This window comes from Myxine glutinosa, chromosome 3 (genome assembly GCF_964187855.1).
Source record: "Myxine glutinosa chromosome 3, kmMyxGlut1.1, whole genome shotgun sequence".
Classification (NCBI taxonomy): domain Eukaryota; kingdom Metazoa; phylum Chordata; class Myxini; order Myxiniformes; family Myxinidae; genus Myxine; species Myxine glutinosa.
Genome location: NC_136263.1, coordinates 195,562,648 through 195,582,769, shown reverse-complemented (window position 1 = coordinate 195,582,769; position 20,122 = coordinate 195,562,648). Strand labels below are relative to the sequence as shown.

Genomic DNA, 20,122 nt, shown 5'->3' with positions numbered 1-20,122 from the left:
CATGTTATAAATGGCAAAATAGTCCCGTATTCCTACATGTACAATGTTAGGAAAATCACAAAATCAATATTTCAGCGAAAGCACCATCCCTGTGGTATATGAATGCAGAATATATTCGCAATTAGTGAAGTTTCGTAGCAAGCCTCCACTGTGGCCGCTTTAAATTTATCCACAGTAAGTTGTTAGTGGCACAAATGTGCCAAATGTGGCACAAATTATTCCAAAAAGAAACGCCACCTTGTCAAATAATGACGATTGTTATCACAGGGTCCTCTTGATGACTTGTTAACTGAGTAGAAACATCCATGATTATCAAACTAACAAAACAATTCTGTTTCAGTCTCACGTAGGTCATGCTTAGTAATCAATCAACATCATCGTGCTCGTCATCATCCAAGGAATCATCATGCTCGTCATCATCCAACGAATCATCGTGTTCATTGTCATCATCCAATGAATCGTCATGTTTATCGTCATCCAAGGAATCATCGTGCTCGTCATCATCCAAGGAATCATCATACTCGTTATCATACTCGTTATCATCCAACGAATCATCATGCTCGTCATCATCCAAGGAATCATCGTGCACGTCATAATCCAAGGAATCATCGTGCTTGTCGTCATCCAAGGAATCATCGTGCTTGTCATCATCCAAGGAATCATCGTGCTTGTCATCATCCAAGGAATCATCGTGCTTGTCATCATCCAAGGAATCATCGTGCTCGTCATCATCCAAGGAATCATCATGTTCATCGTCATCCAAGGAATCATCATGTTCATCGTCATCCAAGGAATCATCATGCTCGTCATCATCCAACGAATCATCGTGCTCGTCATTGTCCAAAGAATCATCATGTTCATCGTCATCATCCAAAGAATCATCATGTTCATCGTCATCATCCAAGGAATCATCATGTTCATCATCATCCAACGAATCGTCGTGCTCGTCATCATCCAACGAATCGTCGTGCTCGTCATCATCCAAGGAATCATCATGTTCATCGTCATCCAAGGAATCATCATGTTCATCGTCATCCAAGGAATCATCATGCTCGTCATCATCCAACGAATCATCGTGCTCGTCATTGTCCAAAGAATCATCATGTTCATCGTCATCATCCAAAGAATCATCATGTTCATCGTCATCATCCAAGGAATCATCATGTTCATCATCATCCAACGAATCGTCGTGCTCGTCATCATCCAACGAATCGTCGTGCTCGTCGTCATCCAACGAATCGTCGTGCTCGTCGCCATCCAACGAATCGTCATGCTCGTCATCATCCAACGAATCATCGTGCTCGTCATCATCCAACGAATCAGCGTGCTTGTCATCATCCAATGAATCGCGTTGTTCTTGTCACCAAACCAAATCGAATCAGCTTGTTCTGGTCACCTATCCAAATCGAATCAGCTTGTTCTGGTCACCTAACCAACTCGAATCAGCTTGTTCTGGTCATCAAACCAACTCGAATCAGCTTGATCTGGTCACCGAACCAAATCGAATCAGCTTGTTCTGGTCACCTAACCAAATCGAATCAGCTTGTTCTGGTCACCGAACCAAATCGAATCAGCTTGTTCTGGTCACCGAACCAACTCGATCACCTAGTTTTGTTATGACTCGTCCACAACATTTTCAAACATCGTGCTATATGTCGTGTATCCAGAGCCAGAGCTTCACCAAAATCGAATCAATTTTTCCGTGTCACACACTCAACCTGTCCACCAAGTTTTGTCCTAATCTTTCCATAACTCTTTTGAGATAACCTCCTCACAGACAGACAGACAAACAAACAGTCATACATAATCTCTGTCCACCTTTGGTGACACAGGCAATGGTTCATTACATTTTCCTATCTGTGTATAAACCACCGTTTAGAGGCCATTTACGTTTAGAGGCCATTATCTGTGTATGAGTTGTTTAAATTGCTAATACATCACTTTGCATATATCCTGCCCCCGCAGCTGGGATAACAATTGCTTTTCGACCTTCCAACGAGGAAACTCTCCCACCCCTTCCCCACCGAGTTTCGGTGCTCAGGTTTTGGCCATGATGCTGTGTTTCATGTCTTCCAATATGGCAGTTTTCATGGTACGATCGACCGAACTCGGTGTGTCCAGTCTTTCTTAGCAGCGGGGTGTTGTAGAACTGATATAAAGGTTTGATCTCTATGAAATGTGGTGTCTACAATAACACACAACAGGCATTTTAAGGCCATTTTCCCTGCAAGAGTGGGGGTTAGCCTTGCGGTCCCCATGACAATCTTCTCCATTTTGCCCTATTTCCTGCATCTCCCCTTGTTAACCCCCTTGCCCGCATTTCTTCTTCCACCATCTTTAGCCAAGTCTTTCTCGATCTTCCCCATCCTCTACTTCCTTCTACATTCATTTCCACCACTCTTCTCAACCAGTCACTTTCATCCTTTCTCAACACATGACCAAACCATCTCAACCTGTTTCTCTTCACAGCATCCATCACAGGCTCTATTCCCATCATCTTTCGCAATTCATAATTTGTCTTCCTCTCTTTCAACAATACTCCACACATCCACCGATCCATTCACATTTCCACCCTTTCCAGCCTTCGTTGCTGCTCTATGTTCTGCACCCATGTCTCGCTCCAATGAATCATAACACTTCTCACACATGCAGCATACACCTTTACCTTCAGCTTCAATGACACTCCCCTCCTCGTCAGCATGCCACTCAGTTCCCGAAACTTCCTCCAAGCACATCTCACTCCAGCAACCGTTGCCGAGTCTGATCCACCTTCTCAATTCAGCATGTCTCCTAGGCAGCAAAATGTTTTCACACCTTTAAGCTTCATGCCATCTCCAAAATGCAACTCAACATTTCCTCCATCTGCAGCTCCCTCTGTGCACACCTTGCACTTGAATGTAGCTGCCACACTGGTTAATAACCCTCTCAAACCACTACATTTTTGATGAACCCACTCAGCGCACATTGTACATTGAATGGAGTTCACTCCGACACCCTTCCTGTACACAGCACACGGCCACTTCCCAATTCTTTCCACCTCACCACATGCTTTACCACTTGCCATCACCTTCGTCTTTCCGATATTCACCTTCAGACCTTTTGTCTCCCTACATTCCTTCCACTTCTTCATCTTCTCCTTCAGTCCATCCATACTTTCTGCAATCAACACCAGATCATCTGCATACAACAACTCCCACGGTAAACCCTCCTTTACATTCCGAGCCAGCACCTCCATCACAGTGTCGTGGAAGTGTGGGTGAGACTCAAGACTCCAATGATGTCACAGGTTTACAAAAGATCCAGACTTTATTAACTGGTTGTTCACTTTCATTCCAATACCAAATAACTACCGTTTAACTCAATGGACCAGGTCACTCTATCCGCATGGTCCTTCTTGTTCGGCCGATGTTCCTCCGCCATTCCCGTCCTCCTTCCTCCCGTCGGGCAGAGGTTCTGATGACAAGTCTCCTTGACTCCAAGTCTCTTCTGTTTATATGGGCAAGCTTCAGTTAATCCTCTGTGCGCTGAAATCGTAATCCCTTCTCCGCTGCTTCTAATCCGTTCTCCGCAAACGTTACTCGGTCGCCTCACTGGCACCAGCTCGCTCCCCTCCTGCTGCGAGTTCCATTTACCAAACAATAGGGGGGTGCTCCAGCCTGGGGCTGTGACCAGGTGGACAAGAGATTACCATGTTCGTGCACATTCCTGACATTCATTTACGAAATCGTCTATCTGCTTCGTTACTAGTCCCAATCAATGAGTTACATTTCCACAATTCCCTCATCTTTTTGTTTTTGTTTATATTAACCATTAATCTAAACATCAATATAAGTAAACAATCAATCACTGCAAGTAAACATCAATACAAGTATAAGTAAATAATCAATCACTGCAAGTAAACATCATTACAGGTATAAGTAAATAATCAATATCTACAAGTAAATATCAATACAAGTATAAGTAAATAATCATAACTTTGGTAATCAAATTCCCTTAGGCATACACTGTCATCCTGCAAGAATCACAAAACATTTCGTTGGTCATTGACTCCTTCCATATTGTTCAATCTATTGCATTTGCATCACAAATATCTTTTCAAAACAACACTTCACCATCACCAAGATACAACAATTTCACTTTATTTTCAAGTTTTGTAAAGCATCTGCACCATCTGGCAAAAACGTTTGCCTCCACACAAATGTTGACTTTGTTTGAAAGGAAGGGCTGATCACTTGTGTTTGAATCCAGGTATGAAACATTTTCTCCTAATGTCTTCATAGCTCCTGCACTACTTCGTGTAGGATTTCGCTGTTGTGGTAACATTGCGGAGTCATAGACTGACCCTGCTCTCCATGTAGCATTCTTGCCACTTTTTGCTGTAAACCATAGTAATTCCTGAACAAGGCCTTCACCCAGTTGTAGTCGACTTGCCTCCTCCCTCATTGTGAGTGGGCAGCAAGTATTGGTGTGACGTTGATTGGCCAGCAAGATGTGGAACAGGGATGCCGGATGCATCCACAATGATGTTGGGACCATGGTGTTCAGTTCATCCATGGTCCATACCAGGAGTGGCCCGCAGAATCGTGCACAGCTGTTGTGAAAAGGCACAGCCATTGGTTTGCAGCTCCATGCTGGCTCCCCGGAAGTTGGTGAAGTAATAACATATGTCCCCGCATTTCACAGAGGTTGCAGGTAAGGTGTCATTGTCCTGCAACTTCTGATGTGATGAATGTTCCAAGCCTTCGAACAAGAGTAAGTGATCGCCTTTCTTTCATATGTTGCAGTGTGATCCAGGCAAATGGTCACATAAATTTCCTTGGTGAAGGTAAGCATCCATCTCCAAGTTACACGGGAGAATGTCTTCATCATTCTTTGAGAAAGAGGGTGTATGCCACGTTTAACTTCATTTTTTAGCCACAAATTTTCTTTCTCGAACTTCTTCCCAATTCCGTTAGCACCCCCTTTCAAATGTGATCTCGTCTTATCCTTATGCTCAGTCACATCTGAATCTGCTTTCCACACACACTGAATCAGATAGGGTACATCTTACCATGAAATCAGCATAATCATGTATATCTTCCGACAGTTTCACATTCAACAATTTGTTGTTTTCCTTAACACAAAAAAGTTATATTCATTTATATGCGTCACACAAATAATATTCAATCAGGTATGTATTTCACTACTAAACTAAGAATAGCATCCACAATTGCTTTCAGGTTAATATAGTTCAAAAATTAACTCATGCAGGTATTTTAGCACTACTCTAAGAAAATAAATTGTATATGATTACAATCACAAACGGGAATATCTAATTCCCAACAACAATTTTCCCAAACCAACAAATTAAGCATCATGTATTATTACCATAATTCCTCTCCACTTTTTCTTTTCCCTTTTTTTTTTTTCCTAACAGTGTGTCACTCGTGGTGATATGAGTTCACTGATATTGTAATTGACACAACTCATAACATTGTCGTTATGCCATTATCTTAATTCTACTGTATTCATTTGCAACATCACTTGATTTAATCTTTTAATCTCAGTATTTATGTCACCATAAAAGTCTTCCTTTTCTGGTTCCACATTTCTTTCTTCATTTGTCACTTCATGCGTTATCATCGTGTTGTTGGTTACCTTATTCAAACACACCGTCACTAAGGCTTTCAAGCAAGCCACCACTAAAACAATTGCCAATATAACTACTAAACCAACAAACAAGTCTGCTACTCCTTGTATATATTCATACCTATGACATAATTATATGTCAATGACATTCAACATTGTATACCAAACTAACAAGCTTCCTAAAAGGTAAATAAAGACAATCCCTCAATATGTAGTGGAGAAAGTGGAGAAAGTGGAGAAAGTGGAGAGGAAATCAGATTATTTGCCTTACCCTGATCCCCCTATCTCCCGGGGTCGAACTAAATCCCCTAATCATGAGTGTAGTTGTGATACATTATCCCTCATGTTGCGCTAATATCAGTAGATAATGGTATGTCATGTAGGCAAATAAATGTCACTATCCCAAGTAGGAATATCACATGTTGAAAATGTAATGTTTATCAATGCAAGGGGTGTTAAAATGTAATTCAAATGAATGTATATCACGACTATCATTTATCCGCCACTGAATGTTCTGCTGGGCTGCTAGGTGCAGCCTCATTTTCTGTGGGATCGTCCACCTTAGCCCCATGTGCTTGCTTGCAATGAGAGGCATGAATCCAACTTTCTATTTTGGGTCCATATTTGTTTCTATTCTTATCAATCTCCTATGGTTTATCAATTCGTTCCAAGATACCGCAACCAAAGGTTTTAACCAAAGCTCTACCAAACTATTTCCAATGTGAACAAAAAATGCCAGTGAAACAATGATTCGAGGAATTAACTTCAAGGGGTCAATAAATTTATTCTATAACCAGATCTAATTTTCCCATCCAATAGTTTGCCTTGCCACATGTCATATTATAACACTTTAATAAACCTTCGAAAAATGTTTCCCATCTCAACAAATTTCCTTTTTTACAAATAGCCATGTGTAACTTACGTATTTAACTACAATTTCCTCTCAATTTGTTTGGCCTAACTGGCCGCAAAAGTGGCTGCCAGCATGCAGTACCGTTTTTTATCTACCAAGGAAGTGCTCGTCCACACAAGACCTCTACCAAAATGTTGTTTGTAAAAACAAATCTGGGATTTCTGATTACATGGATGCACACTCTCAGGACATTTTCAGGCTGCTGTTAACAATCCACTATGATAAATTAATTCCTTTACCCACAATCAAATAATTAGTACAAATTGAGGATATTATCCCTATCACATTCTTTTATAGATTCATTATGTTGGATCTAATTTTTTTTCAATAATTTTCCACTGCTGTAAGGAAGAACAATAGCTCTCATAAGTCTGAGTAATATCGTACTTAATTTGCCCAGCATCGAATAATTTATTTACTATCCTTTCTCATCTGTTAACCAGTGACTTTGTTTGAACTCCAGAACTGAAAACCCACAATAGTTCAAACCAGCAAAAATTTCTTTACTATTTTCCCATATCATCTATGCCTAAAACACATCCATACATACAGCACAATTTATATGCTGATAAAATTCAAGTTTATATCTATCTATAATTCCATTAATCTCTGTGTGTATGTGTGTATGTTTGTCTGTGACCGCTGTTTCTCGACAACTACCGGTCCGATATACTTGAAACTTGCCAGGTATATTGCTGGGGACCCGAGGATGTGCCTTTTCAAGGTTTGAAATTAATCGGACAAGTAGTTACCGAGCTATGGCGATTTCTTTACCAAACACCGCAAGCCGTTCGCTTTGGACCAAACCATTTCATGTAAATAGAGGGGGGGGGGTTCTGTGGTCGTTGCGAATGGACCAAACCATTCATGTAAATAGAGGGGGGGGTTCTGTGGTCGTTACTGCCACGTGGTTTCAAAGTTTTTTTTTGTTGTTGTTGTTTGCACGCGTGTTTTTTTGCACCCACGTACGGGCACGCCCTAGGATGTTTACACACACACACCCCTACACAAATTTTTTTTTTTTTTTTTTGGCAAGGAACGGGCACCCACGTACGGGCACGTCCTAGCTTATATATAGTACGGGCATGCCCTAGTATATAAAAATCCATGAGCAGAGTACTCTGGGAAGTCAGTGTAAGACCTCTCCAAAATTTGGCTAATTTTGTACTCCCACATTTTTATGAAGCTCATATCCATAAATAGCTTTGATTCTCATATAAATTCGATCACAATGGAATCCCAAGATTACTCCCAATTTTTACTATTAATGAATAGCTGCTCATAACTCAGCAAATCAAATCTTTATTCTCCATCTCCCTTGACAAAAGTGATAATTTTCATAATCAAATTATATTTCTATTTTTTTTTTTTTTTTTTTACGAGTTCTCTCGATATGCGATCCCATCCCCATGGAACTATCTATTTTCCAGACAAGGCACACTGTCGGTGTCAACAATCTTGTAAGATTGATACACAAAACACTAACATTGACACACAAAATACCCACACACACATGCATTATGCGTATTTGTTTGCGTTGGAACCCTTATTTACAGATCCGGATGGGTGTCAACTTTATTTCAATTTCTCAAAATTTGTCCTTCAATTTTATAAGCACTAATACACAAATGGACCAAAAAGTTTATTCTTAGAAAACCCCTATGACGTCACATTGACATTACCCTTTCAGTTCCCACAATAATTTATCCAAATTTGACTACCCACCCATTTGTATGTCAGTCGACCACTGACCTATCAATCGTGTGGAACAATAGTCCGAAATTCCCACCTGATCATGATGTGACTTGTCACTTGGTTTGCCAAAAAAATTGCAAAGCAATTGTTCCAAACTTTGTAAATTTAAAATTTTGTGCCCAACATAAAAGATCCAATTTCGGCATTTGATCAATTAATTATCAATTTGCTTATAAGCAAAAGAAAAATGAATAATTCTTGCTCCGAAAACTTTTCAGACCCAAGAATCATCGACAGTTATTCATGTTTGTCCAGTAATCTAATTTGTTGAGGCCAATCGTCATTTGGGATTTGTCGCAATGAAGGCCTAATCATTGTCTGAGGTATCGGTCAGCACTGGTACCCTTGATCTTGGTTTACCCTATGAACTTGTCTTCCTTTTGGTATACGGACATCCTCTTTTCCAATGTCCCATCCGTCCACACTTGAAACACCGGTTTCTGTCGTTGCCTGGTCTGTGCACCTGTGCACTTGTATTGCTGGGCTGCATCTCTACATCCCTGAGTTGCCACTGCAATCTCTCGTTATCTCCTGAAACACGAAAAAATTCTCTGTACCGTCCTTTTTGGGGAGACAACTGGAAATCAGATGGGACAACTGTCACTTTCATTCCTAATTTCGAGGGCAGTTGTGCATTTGTCTCCTCCACTGTATCCTGTATCCTTTTTATTTTAAGTTCTAGATCCGTTATCCGTTCTTGCTGTTCCCGTTGTCTGGATTCACCATCCCAAAGATGGAATGCAAGCCAGTCTACCGTTAGATTCTGTCTCTTCCTGGCTTTCAATCTTTGTTCCAATCTTTCCAATCGACTTCGCTCAAATGTACCATCTCTTGGAAACTCCTCATCATGTCCCTTTGTCCACAAATACCAATTCTCGACCTGCCTTATAGCTTCGGCACCATAACGGTCGTACATATGATGTGTACAAGTACCTTTTTGTGGAATCTCTGGTTGTCCTTGTGTATTCTTGCAGGCTCCATTTCCCATTTTGCCTTTTATCAAAGTAGCGTTGGATGTGTTGTAGTTTGTTCCTCTAAAGCTTCACTCGTACCTCCAGGAAGGATCTCTCCACCTGTTCAAACGGTGATTTCCAGAGAATCTCTCTCACCTGTGGCTTTTGCACAATCCAATCTCACAGATCAGTATTTGCAGATGAGCCAGAGGGTCAGTATGAAATGGGTGAATCCTCAGGTGTCCACTCTGTTGAAGGGGAAATCACACAATGGTAACCGCACATATATATCTATATATAACTCACCACCTTGCTCAATTTTCCAAGGTTGTCTTCACATTGATAATATCTCACAAAGATATCAAAGCTTCTTTCTTGAGACCGCATTTTCATCAATCAAACAATCAATATATTCAATTCAATTTATTCAGTTCAATTTATTCAGTTAAATTTATTCAATTAAATTCAATTATTCAATTTCAATTAATTTAATCAATATTCATCAATAAATCAAATTAATCCTTTTGGATGACTCTTTGCATAAGCCCTTCCCCAATGATGTCAGGACAGGTCCATCCATTGACTGAGATCGAAGCTCATCGGTCGTCACCTCTGGTTCATACCTCATGTCAATTGATGAATCACCGTTCTGTCCTAGGGTCATATCTGACATATTTCCCCATTTTGCCTGGTCTCCACAAATTTTATTTGCAACCACTAAAGGCAGCTCATCCTTCATTCGTGAGACCGCCAAAATGGATGGCAGATATTAAAGTTCTTTGGGAAAAATATCTCATCATTTTTCTTTAATAGTTCCCAAATCTCTTGGCAATATAAATTTCGTAAAACTCCTGAAATAAGACTGTAAAATTCCTTCAATCATGCCAAATTTTGAAACTCCATCGCTTGTAACACCCAATTTATCCCATAGGGCTTGAAAGTTCTTTCCCAAGTTCATGCAATCATTCTGCATTTGAACCCTATGATATCATTCATAATAATCATCATGATTTTATAGTCATGGTCCTATCACCATCATCTATTTAAAACGAACATTTCCTTTATCACCACAGCTATGTGGTATAATCAACAATAGAATAAAACTGTACATAGCAACAGGCTACCTCATGGCCACTTAGTATACCTATTGACAATAAGTCATAACAATATCGAATAATCATTGAACAATTAAAAAATCGCTTCCACTGCTCCAGCCGCAGCATTCGTCATTTTGTCTGCTCATCCGCGTGACCAAAACGAAATAAAGGGAGCTCAACCATTACACAGCGCTTTTAATGGCGCATGTCATAGGAACTCAACGCAATTTCGACTCGGCCAGAAAACGAGCAAATTTTGCAGGATGTTAACTGGAATTAGTCATGAAAATATATCCAAAATACACAAAAATACACACCCACAAAAATAAACAACAAAACCCAAACAAACCCAAGGTCGACCATATTACACAATTAAATTACTCATTAAATTACTCATTAAATTACTCATTAAATTACTCATTAAATTACACCATTTCAGCATCGTATTGATTGCTGAAATGTTCATGGGTTTAAACACACCTTAAAAGAGGTATGCTTTGTGGTGTTGCCCACCTACCACGTTTAATTAAATTACATCATTTCAGCATCGTATTGATTGCTGAAATGTTCATGGGTTTAAACACACCTTAAAAGAGGTATGCTTTGTGGTGTTGCCCACCTACCACGTTTAATTAAATTACATCATTTCAGCATCGTATTGATTGCTGAAATGTTCATGGGTTTAAACACACCTTAAAAGAGGTATGCTTTGTGGTGTTGCCCACCTACCACGTTTAATTAAATTACATCATTTCAGCATCGTATTGATTGCTGAAATGTTCATGGGTTTAAACACACCTTAAAAGAGGTATGCTTTGTGGTGTTGCCCACCTACCACGTTTAATTAAATTACATCATTTCAATTAAAAAAAACATCGCTTCTACTGCTCCAGCCGCAGCATTCGTCACTTTGTCTGCTCATCCGCATGACCAAAACGAAATAAAGGGAGCTCAACCATTACATAGCGCTTTTAATGGCGCATGCCATAGGAACTCAACGCAATTTCGACTCGGCCAGAAAACGAGCAAATTTTGCAGGATGTTAACTGGAATTAGTCGTGAAAATATATACAAAATACACAAAAATACACACCCACACAAATAAACAACATTTATTCCGTTCAACAGAACAAACATTTCCTATATCATGACATGCATGTCTTCAAAATTATATGACCAAGAGAAAAAGTAAAACTAATTAAAACTGCGGGCAGTGATGATCCGGGGACCATACCGCTCCATCCTGATTGGACGGGTGCGTGCTAGAGTCGTTAACAACGACAGTCCAGATCCGATTGTTCAAAATTTCAACTCAATCGATCGAAAAATGAACGCAGGGATGCATTTTAAAGGTGCAGTGGCACTAACTGAGTTGCCACGAATATGGCCACGAAATTGCCAATATGGCCATCACAAAATATTTTCCTTAATCAATTGGCTCATAGCATAACCAATCTGCAAGTATCTCATCCGAAGATGTATCTCTGAGGAATTTTAATTAAATAAGTCATTTATAAATCAACGAGTTAATTTATTAAATGATTAATCAATAAATCAAAATTTTCCTTGACAGCCACATCACTTGGTCAGTGTCATGTCCAAATATCAGCTTCCTTACTCAAAAGGTGCCTGAGTTAATGTAATGTAATTACTGTAATAAGATTACTGCAATTACTGTAATGATTACTGTAATTACTGTAATTACCGGAACTGTAATTACTGTAATTACCCCAGGTAATTACCGTAATGTAATTACTGTAATGTAATAAGAAATGTAATTAATTAAATAAGTACTTCATTAATCGCTAATAATTAAATAACTCGTGAATTCTTATCCGATTTACTTAACATTTGAGTGTCCCCAAAACGTTGGAGCAAGACGTTGCAACAACGAAAGTGAAACGTTGTAGCGACGTTGTGGAAACATCAGCAAAACCCAACATTTGAATGTTCCCAAAACGTTGGAGCAAAACGTTGCAACAACGAAAGTGAAACGTTGTGGCGACGTTGTGGAAACGTTAGCAAAACCCAACATTTGAATGTTCCCAAAACGTTGGAGCAAAACGTTGCAACAACGAAAGTGAAACGTTGTAGCGACATTGTGGAAACGTTTTACAACAACATTATTTCAATGTTGCAGGAAAGTAATGTGAAAAACGTTGAAACAACGTTGTGGAAACGTCAGCAAAACCCAACATTTGAATGTTCTCAAAACGTTCCCAAAAATGTTCTCTCTCTGTCTGTCTCTCTTTCTGTCTGTCTATGTCTCTCTCTCACTTTCTGTCTCTCTCTGTCTATCTCTCTCTGTCTGTCTCTCTGTCTCTCTCTATCTGTCTGAATATCATCTTTATCTCTGTCTGTCTCTATGTCTCTCTCTCTTTCTTTCTGTCTCTCTCTCTCTGTCTCTCTGTCTGTTTGTCTCTCTCTGTCTATCTCTCTCTGTTTGTCTCTCTCTCACTTTCTGTCTCTCTCTGTCTATCTCTCTCTGTCTGTCTGTCTGGCTCTCTCTGTCTGTGGTTCTCTCTGTCTGTCTCTCTTTCTGTCTGTCTATGTCTCTCTCACTTTCTGTCTCTCTCTGTCTATCTCTCTCTGTCTGTCTCTCTGTCTCTCTGTCTCTCTCTATCTGTCTGAATATCATCTTTATCTCTGTCTGTCTCTATGTCTCTCTCTCTTTCTTTCTGTCTCTCTCTCTCTGTCTCTCTGTCTGTTTGTCTCTCTCTGTCTATCTCTCTCTGTCTGTCTATCTCTCTCTCTGTCTATCTATCTGTCCGTCTATGTCTCTCTCTGTCTGTCTCTCTCTCTGTCTGTCTGTCTCTCTCTCTGTCTGTCTCTCTCTCTGTCTATCCAAATATCATCTTTAAGCTAATGTCCTTTACTGGGACAAGCAATCTCATAGCGATTTTATATTATAATAAATAGTATGTCATTTCTCTTGGAGCAATCCAGCCCCAACTTTCTTTGGAAGTCTTTTGCTGTCTGTCTCTCTCTCTCTGTCTGCTTGTGTCTCTTTCTGTCTGTCTCTCTCTCTGTCTGTCTATGTCTCATAATCACCAAACAAGAACAGTACACATTTCCTGTAATTATCTCTCATAATCAGGATAAATTTGGAACAGCCCTTAAACTAACACCAAGCAGATCAATTTTTATATTTAGGTTGAGGTTTCACACAAACGCTTTGCTTCTCGCAAAGCGTCCGCCAATGGGAACTAGAGGGAGGGAGAAGGAGCGGGAGCAGGAGACAGGTAGCCGAAATGGAAATGAGGGACAATGAGGGCCAGTGAGGGAGTGTCGGTATGCAATTTTCATCCAATCGCCATCTTTCACAATAATTCTGGACCGGCATGAGATGGCGTTGTCTGTCATTAATTTATATTGTAATCAAACGAGTTTTAGAAATGGCGGGAAAACTGAAAAAAATTATTTATTTATTTATTTAAAACGGGTGTACACGATTGTACACGTGTACGGACCTTACCGAACCTTACCGAACCGGCAAACAAATCGCCTCATGGTGCACTTCATGAGCCGATTTGCCTGCAGACCAGAGTAAGGCTCTTAACACCCAGCGTATACCGTACGCCTCCTCGCAAGCACACGAATAATAGAATCATTTAAAACGTTCCATCCGTGACTTTTACCTATATCGCGGCAAGCCCCACGCACACATCCTCCACCATGATTCGAAGAATTAACTTCAAGTTCGTATTTCGTAATGGACCATCCCCAAGACGCCATGCTTACCTTGGCGACGTCCACTCGAAATCCAGCGGTGCCTCCAGATTGTCGTGGAAGTGTGGGTGAGACTCAAGACTCCAATGATGTCACAGGTTTACAAAAGATCCAGACTTTATTAACTGGTTGTTCACTTTCATTCCAATACCAAATAACTACCGTTTAACTCAATGGACCAGGTCACTCTATCCGCATGGTCCTTCTTGTTCGGCCGATGTTCCTCCGCCATTCCCGTCCTCCTTCCTCCCGTCGGGCAGAGGTTCTGATGACAAGTCTCCTTGACTCCAAGTCTCTTCTGTTTATATGGGCAAGCTTCAGTTAATCCTCTGTGCGCTGAAATCGTAATCCCTTCTCCGCTGCTTCTAATCCGTTCTCCGCAAACGTTACTCGGTCGCCTCACTGGCACCAGCTCGCTCCCCTCCTGCTGCGAGTTCCATTTACCAAACAATAGGGGGGTGCTCCAGCCTGGGGCTGTGACCAGGTGGACAAGAGATTACCATGTTCGTGCACATTCCTGACATTCATTTACGAAATCGTCTATCTGCTTCGTTACTAGTCCCAATCAATGAGTTACATTTCCACAACAGCTACAAATAGTAGTGGACTTAGTACCAACCCCTGATGCACTCCCACCTTCACCTCAAACTCACCACTGTTCCCGTCCTTCGTCCTTACAGCTGTGCACGCTCTTTTGTACATTGCCATCACTACTCTGATCAACCATTCCTCCACTCCTAACTTCCTCAATGCCCATGTCAATACTTCACGTGGAACCCTATCGAATGCTTTCTCCAGATCAACAAACCCAAGAAACAACTTCTTCCTCTTCTCCATGTACTTCTCCTGCAACTGCCTCACAATAAAAAGCGTGTCTGTTCCTCTTCCTGGCATAAATACAAACTGCATTTCGTCGATCTTCACTTTCTTCCTTATCCTTCTCTCCAACACCCTTTCCAATACCTTCATTCTATGCTCCAATAACTTTATCGCTCGATACGAGCCACAGTCCAGAGGGTCACCTTTCCCCTTGTATAGAGGGACGAGGGTACTCAGTTCCCACTCCACTGGAATGTGGCCTTCTTTCACCACCAGATTACAGATCTCTGTCATTCTCTTCACGCCCCAACTTCCTGCTGCCTTCAACATATCTCCCACAACTCCCGTCGGCCCTCCCGCTTTTCTACTCTTAATTGCTTTTATCGCTTCCTCAACTTCCTTCTCAGTTATCTTTTCTGCCGGTCCTAAAACTGGGTTACTCTCTATGTTGCCATCCCATTCATTCTCTGCATTCAACAGCATTTCCATATACCTCTTCCATATTCCTTTAATTCCATCTGGGTCTGCGTCTGGTGTCTGCAGCCACGTATTCGCATGAATCGTTGGACAATACGCTGAGGATCGATGACCTGTCTTGGCTGCACCAATGAAGGGAAGCGGATACACGCACTCACGCAGGTTAGTCAGTTATCCCGACTCGGAATTACATCACAACTAAACGAACTCACCTGTGGCAAACAATACCCATGTCCCGTGACGCCACGCTCTCCAGCATTTGCTTCTTCATTCACACTACAAGGAGTACCGGTGGCTTGTATTGCTGCGGTTTTGGAAAAACCTTTGGGAGTGCACTCAACACAGAAGGGATCCCGAGTTTAGATATTCCCATAGCAATTCTGTTTAGTTAGATTACCTTTCCCCTCGTATCAGGGACAGGGAAATGCGTTGTGTGTGTGTGTATAGCAGGTCCGAATCCCCTTTCTAAAGTCCCTCTCTTCTCCTGAGTTATTTCGGATCCTGAATTGCTGAGGCCATGACGTCTTCGTACTTCGTACATATTGATGAAATTGAGACTGCGCTTTGTCTCAAACAGCGGTAACTTCTACCTTAGCACACCAGATAACATTATCACCTTGACCTGGAAACAACACCGACTCTTAAGAAGGCAATCGGCGGTGAAGGGACAAAGCTGTTCAAGCGAAAGTATTTTGAACACTTTGGCTGTTCACCTTGGTAAGGTTGATTAAGGTAAACGGAGATGCAATTGAGAGGCGAAATTGAAGAATTGACTGTACTACAATGGGCAGAAATTGTAGAGAAGATAAATAAAATGGATTGAGTTGAGCGAGGCCTTCTTTTTGCATCGGGCTGAAGCGCGCTTTGTCAAATCAAGTTGAGATGAGTTCCAAGAATGAAAAGCATTACTTGAATTCAAAACCATCAATATATTATAAAGATGTATGTTGGAGATATTGGTGAGATTAAGCAAACATGTTCGTTGTTGTGATGTTGTTGTCTTCTTCTTCTTAGAGCCTCGAAGTTGTTTGTACAGTGAGAGATGAAGCTGAGGATCAGGAAAAGGAGAATCCATTCAAAGGTTTGATTTGCTCGGATTGTCTTTTCCTCCTTTTTCCGCCATTTGTGAAAGTGCCCAAATTCCACTGTGTCCTCCTTCCAATCCTATCACTCTCTGATCGTACCTCCCTGTGCTGTTCCTTCGATCCCACTGTGTCCTTCCACTTCCTCTCGTCACACACTCTGATCGTGCATTCCCTTACCGTTCTTTCAACCCCATTGTGTCCTTCCTCTTTCAATCCTTTCAATCTATGATAATATGTCCACTTGTTGTTCCTTCAATCACACTCTCCCCTTCCACTTCAACTCCTCCTTCTCGATCTATGATCGTACATCCCTTAGCTGTTACTCCATTCCCACTGTGTCCTTCTGCATCCACTCCTCTCATTCTCTAATTGTACATCCGCTTGCTATTCTTTCAATCCCACTGTGTCCTACTTCCCACTGTAGTCACCTTTTATTCACCTTGTGAGATTGTCCCATTTAATTAGATGTTTTTTGAGTCGGCCAGATAATTATTCGTCATTTATCAAACCGCAAGCAATTGTCTTGCTTTGCTTTCGTTCCCACAGATGTTGTTGCTTTTGTTGAAGTGTGGTGCTCCAGAAAAAAAGAAAATTACTCCAGGTCATTCGATGCGCACCTGATACAGTTAGGAGCACAGGTACGATCTTCTATGAATACATTATCATTACCATCACACCAATTGGTACAGGTAACGTAGTTTGTTGATAACTTATCATTACCTTCATTGATGCTACATTACAGTTTACTCCTTTTTTGTAGCTTCATGAGGACGTTTCCAAGAATATCATGCACTAGATGCTTACGATAGTCAAGGCAAAGCCATATTTTTTGATTATTGTGAATAAATGTCTTGTTTGCCCTCTCCGTACTGTGGAGATCTCAACACCTGCCATTCATGTATTTGAGGCATCATTTATCTTTCTCAGGATGCTTCTTTCGGATTTCAACACAGATCATGATTCGTCCTCACGGTGCGAGTCACCCTCACCATCCCACTTACATTTCTGTGCATTTTACTTTTGCTTGTGCTGCAGGTTTCCAAAACGTTCAACAAAAATGTCACGCATGTAGTCTTCAAGGACGGTTACCGGAGCACATGGAAGAAGGCGGAAAACAAGCAAGTGAAGCTTGTGTCGGTTCTCTGGGTGGACAGGTACATTCTGCTGCACTGTCTTTTTCTCAAGTAATTTTTTTTTCATTACCTGTCTGCAATGAAGGAGTATTTGTCTTTTAAACATGAATAGTCTGAACAGTAGCTTCCTGAACCAAACAAATAGTGAATATAGATGTTATTACCCCAGGTGGACAAAGAGAAAAGTGTGGTAAGCAATTGAATTACTCTGTCTGTCTGTTTGTCCGTCTTCAAACGTCAGTTTATGAACGAGGAACAACCTGATTTAAAAAGGCACATTCATCGGAAAACAAACCTGTAGTTTGAATTCGACCCGATTGTGGATGCGCAGAGGGGAGTGAGATGATTATTTTAGTCAATCAATCAAACACAATTGAAAATCATTCCAAACAGGAAACTTGCTGTTTTTAAGGACGCCATCATTCCAAACAGGAAACTTACTGTTTTTAAGGACGCCATCATTCCAAACAGGAAACTTAGTGTTTTTAAGGACGCCATCATTCCAAACAGGAAACTTGCTGTTTTTAAGGACGCCATCATTCCAAACAGGAAACATGCTGTTTTTAAAGACGCCATCACTCCAAACAAGAAACATGCTGTTTTTAAGTACGCCATCATTCCAAACAGGAAACGTAGTTTTTAAGGACGCCATCATTCCAAACAGGAAACATGCTGTTTTTAAGGACGCCGTCATTCCAAACAGGAAACTTACTGTTTTTAAAGACGCCAGCATTCCAAACAGGAAACCTGCTGTTTTTAAGGACGCCATCATTCCAAACAGGAAACTTACTGTTTTTAAGGACGCCATCATTCCAAACAGGAAACTTACTGTTTTTAAAGACGCCATCATTTCAAACAGGAAACCTGCTGTTTTTAAGGACGCCATCATTCCAAACAGGAAACTTACTGTTTTTAAGGATGCTATCATTCCAAACAGGAAACTTACTGTTTTTAAGGACGCCATCATTCCAAACAGGAAACGTACTGTTCTTAAGGACGCCATCATTCCAAACAGGAAACTTACTGTTTTTAAGGACGCCATCATTCCAAACAGGAAACTTACTGTTTTTAAGGACGCCTCATTCCAAACAGGAAACTTACTGTTTTTAAGGCCGCCATCATTCCAAACAGGAAACATGATGTTTTTAAGGACGCCATCATTCCAAACAGGAAACTTACTGTTTTTAAGGACGCAATCATTCCAAGCAGGAAACATGCTGTTTTTAAGAACGCCATCATTCCAAACAGGAAACTTACTGTTTATAAGGACGCCATAAAAGATGCAAACAGCAGGCACAAATAACTAATGCAGATGCCATCAAAGACACAAACAACAGGCACAAATAACTAATGCAATGTGTTAAATAAGGTGGTGTAAAAGATGCTGCATCAACGGTGGTAACCTTCCGAAAAAAAGCTTTTTTCTATGACCTTTAAAATCATTATTTTATTTCAATTTCATCATATACTTGAACACTACAGAACACAAATCGCCTTTTTGACACTTTCAAAGTACTTGGTCAAACTATTGGGAAATTTTATATCATCTCGACCAATCAAATTTGCTTCTCGCGTACCCTGCCGATGTTCTTTTTGTCCCCCGTCGCACCGCGGAGCGAAAGGGGGACTATGGTTTTTCCCTCCGTCCGTGCGTACGTGCGTGCGTGCGTAAGCGAAGGACCACATTTGAATTTGGTGTGTGGGTGCAACCCACGTCAAAATCCAAGATGGCCGCCGCCATGTATGTCTGATGCCATGTATGTCTGAACCTTGTGAGCGAAATATCTTGAAAAATAAGCGAAGTACCAACTTCTAATCTGGTGTGTGGGTGTATCTAGGCATAAGGAAGAACCCTGTTGAAAATTGGGTCGCCACGTCAAAATCCAAGATGGCCACGACCATATATATGTCTGAACCTTGTGAGCGAAATATCTTGAAAAATAAACGAACTACTAACTTCTAATCTGGTGTGTGAGTGTATCTGCGCATAAGGAAGAACGCTATTGAAAATTGGGTCGCTACGTCAAAATCCAAGATGGCCGCCTCCATGTATGTCTGAACCTTGTGAGCGAAATATCTTATCATAGCATGTTTTCTGCGTCTTCCACTTTGTCAACTCACATCACTTCCCCGACGGGGGACCTAGGCGTAACGCTTGTTTAATTGTTTCTCAAGACTGCGCAGGGTAAAGTGTTCCATGAACTCTCGAGTTATCTCCACCACCGAAGGTGGATGGGGGTTATGTTTTCGCCCTTGTCTGTTTGTCTGTTTGTCTGTCTGTCTGTGAACAAGATATCTCAAAAAGTTATGGACGGATTTGGACGAAACCTGGTGGAGAGGTTGTGTATGTGACGAGGAAGATTAGATTGCATTTTGGTGAAGATCCGAATCTGGTTAAAGATCACAGAATTCTAAAAGTGATTCTTCACTATTGAGTGATATAGCGGTAAAACCGATATATGGCAGGATATCTCAAAAAATATGGACGGATTTGGACTAACCTTGGTGGAGAGGTTGGGTGTGTGACAAGGAA

The 20,122-nt window shown here is 41.0% G+C and overlaps 1 protein-coding gene across 13 annotated transcripts in view; it reads left to right on the top strand.

Annotated features, from left to right (window-relative positions):
• Nucleotides 1-20,122, top strand: part of MCPH1 (microcephalin 1) — a 243,684-nt gene that overhangs the window by 3,532 nt on the left and 220,030 nt on the right. For 8 of the 13 annotated variants that reach the window (XM_068109556.2, XM_068109553.2, XM_068109552.2 and 5 more), the window contains 4 exons: nt 15,438-15,533; nt 16,386-16,452; nt 17,003-17,094; nt 17,492-17,610. In XM_068109556.2, the coding sequence (XP_067965657.2) occupies nt 15,480-15,533; nt 16,386-16,452; nt 17,003-17,094; nt 17,492-17,610 (332 nt within the window). In that variant the 5' untranslated portion in view covers nt 15,438-15,479. Of the gene's footprint in view, nt 1-1,965; nt 2,205-15,437; nt 15,534-16,385; nt 16,453-17,002; nt 17,095-17,491; nt 17,611-20,122 lie in introns of all 13 variants that reach the window. The other 5 variants (XM_078774938.1, XM_078774942.1, XM_068109551.2 and 2 more) reach the window with 3 other exon arrangements.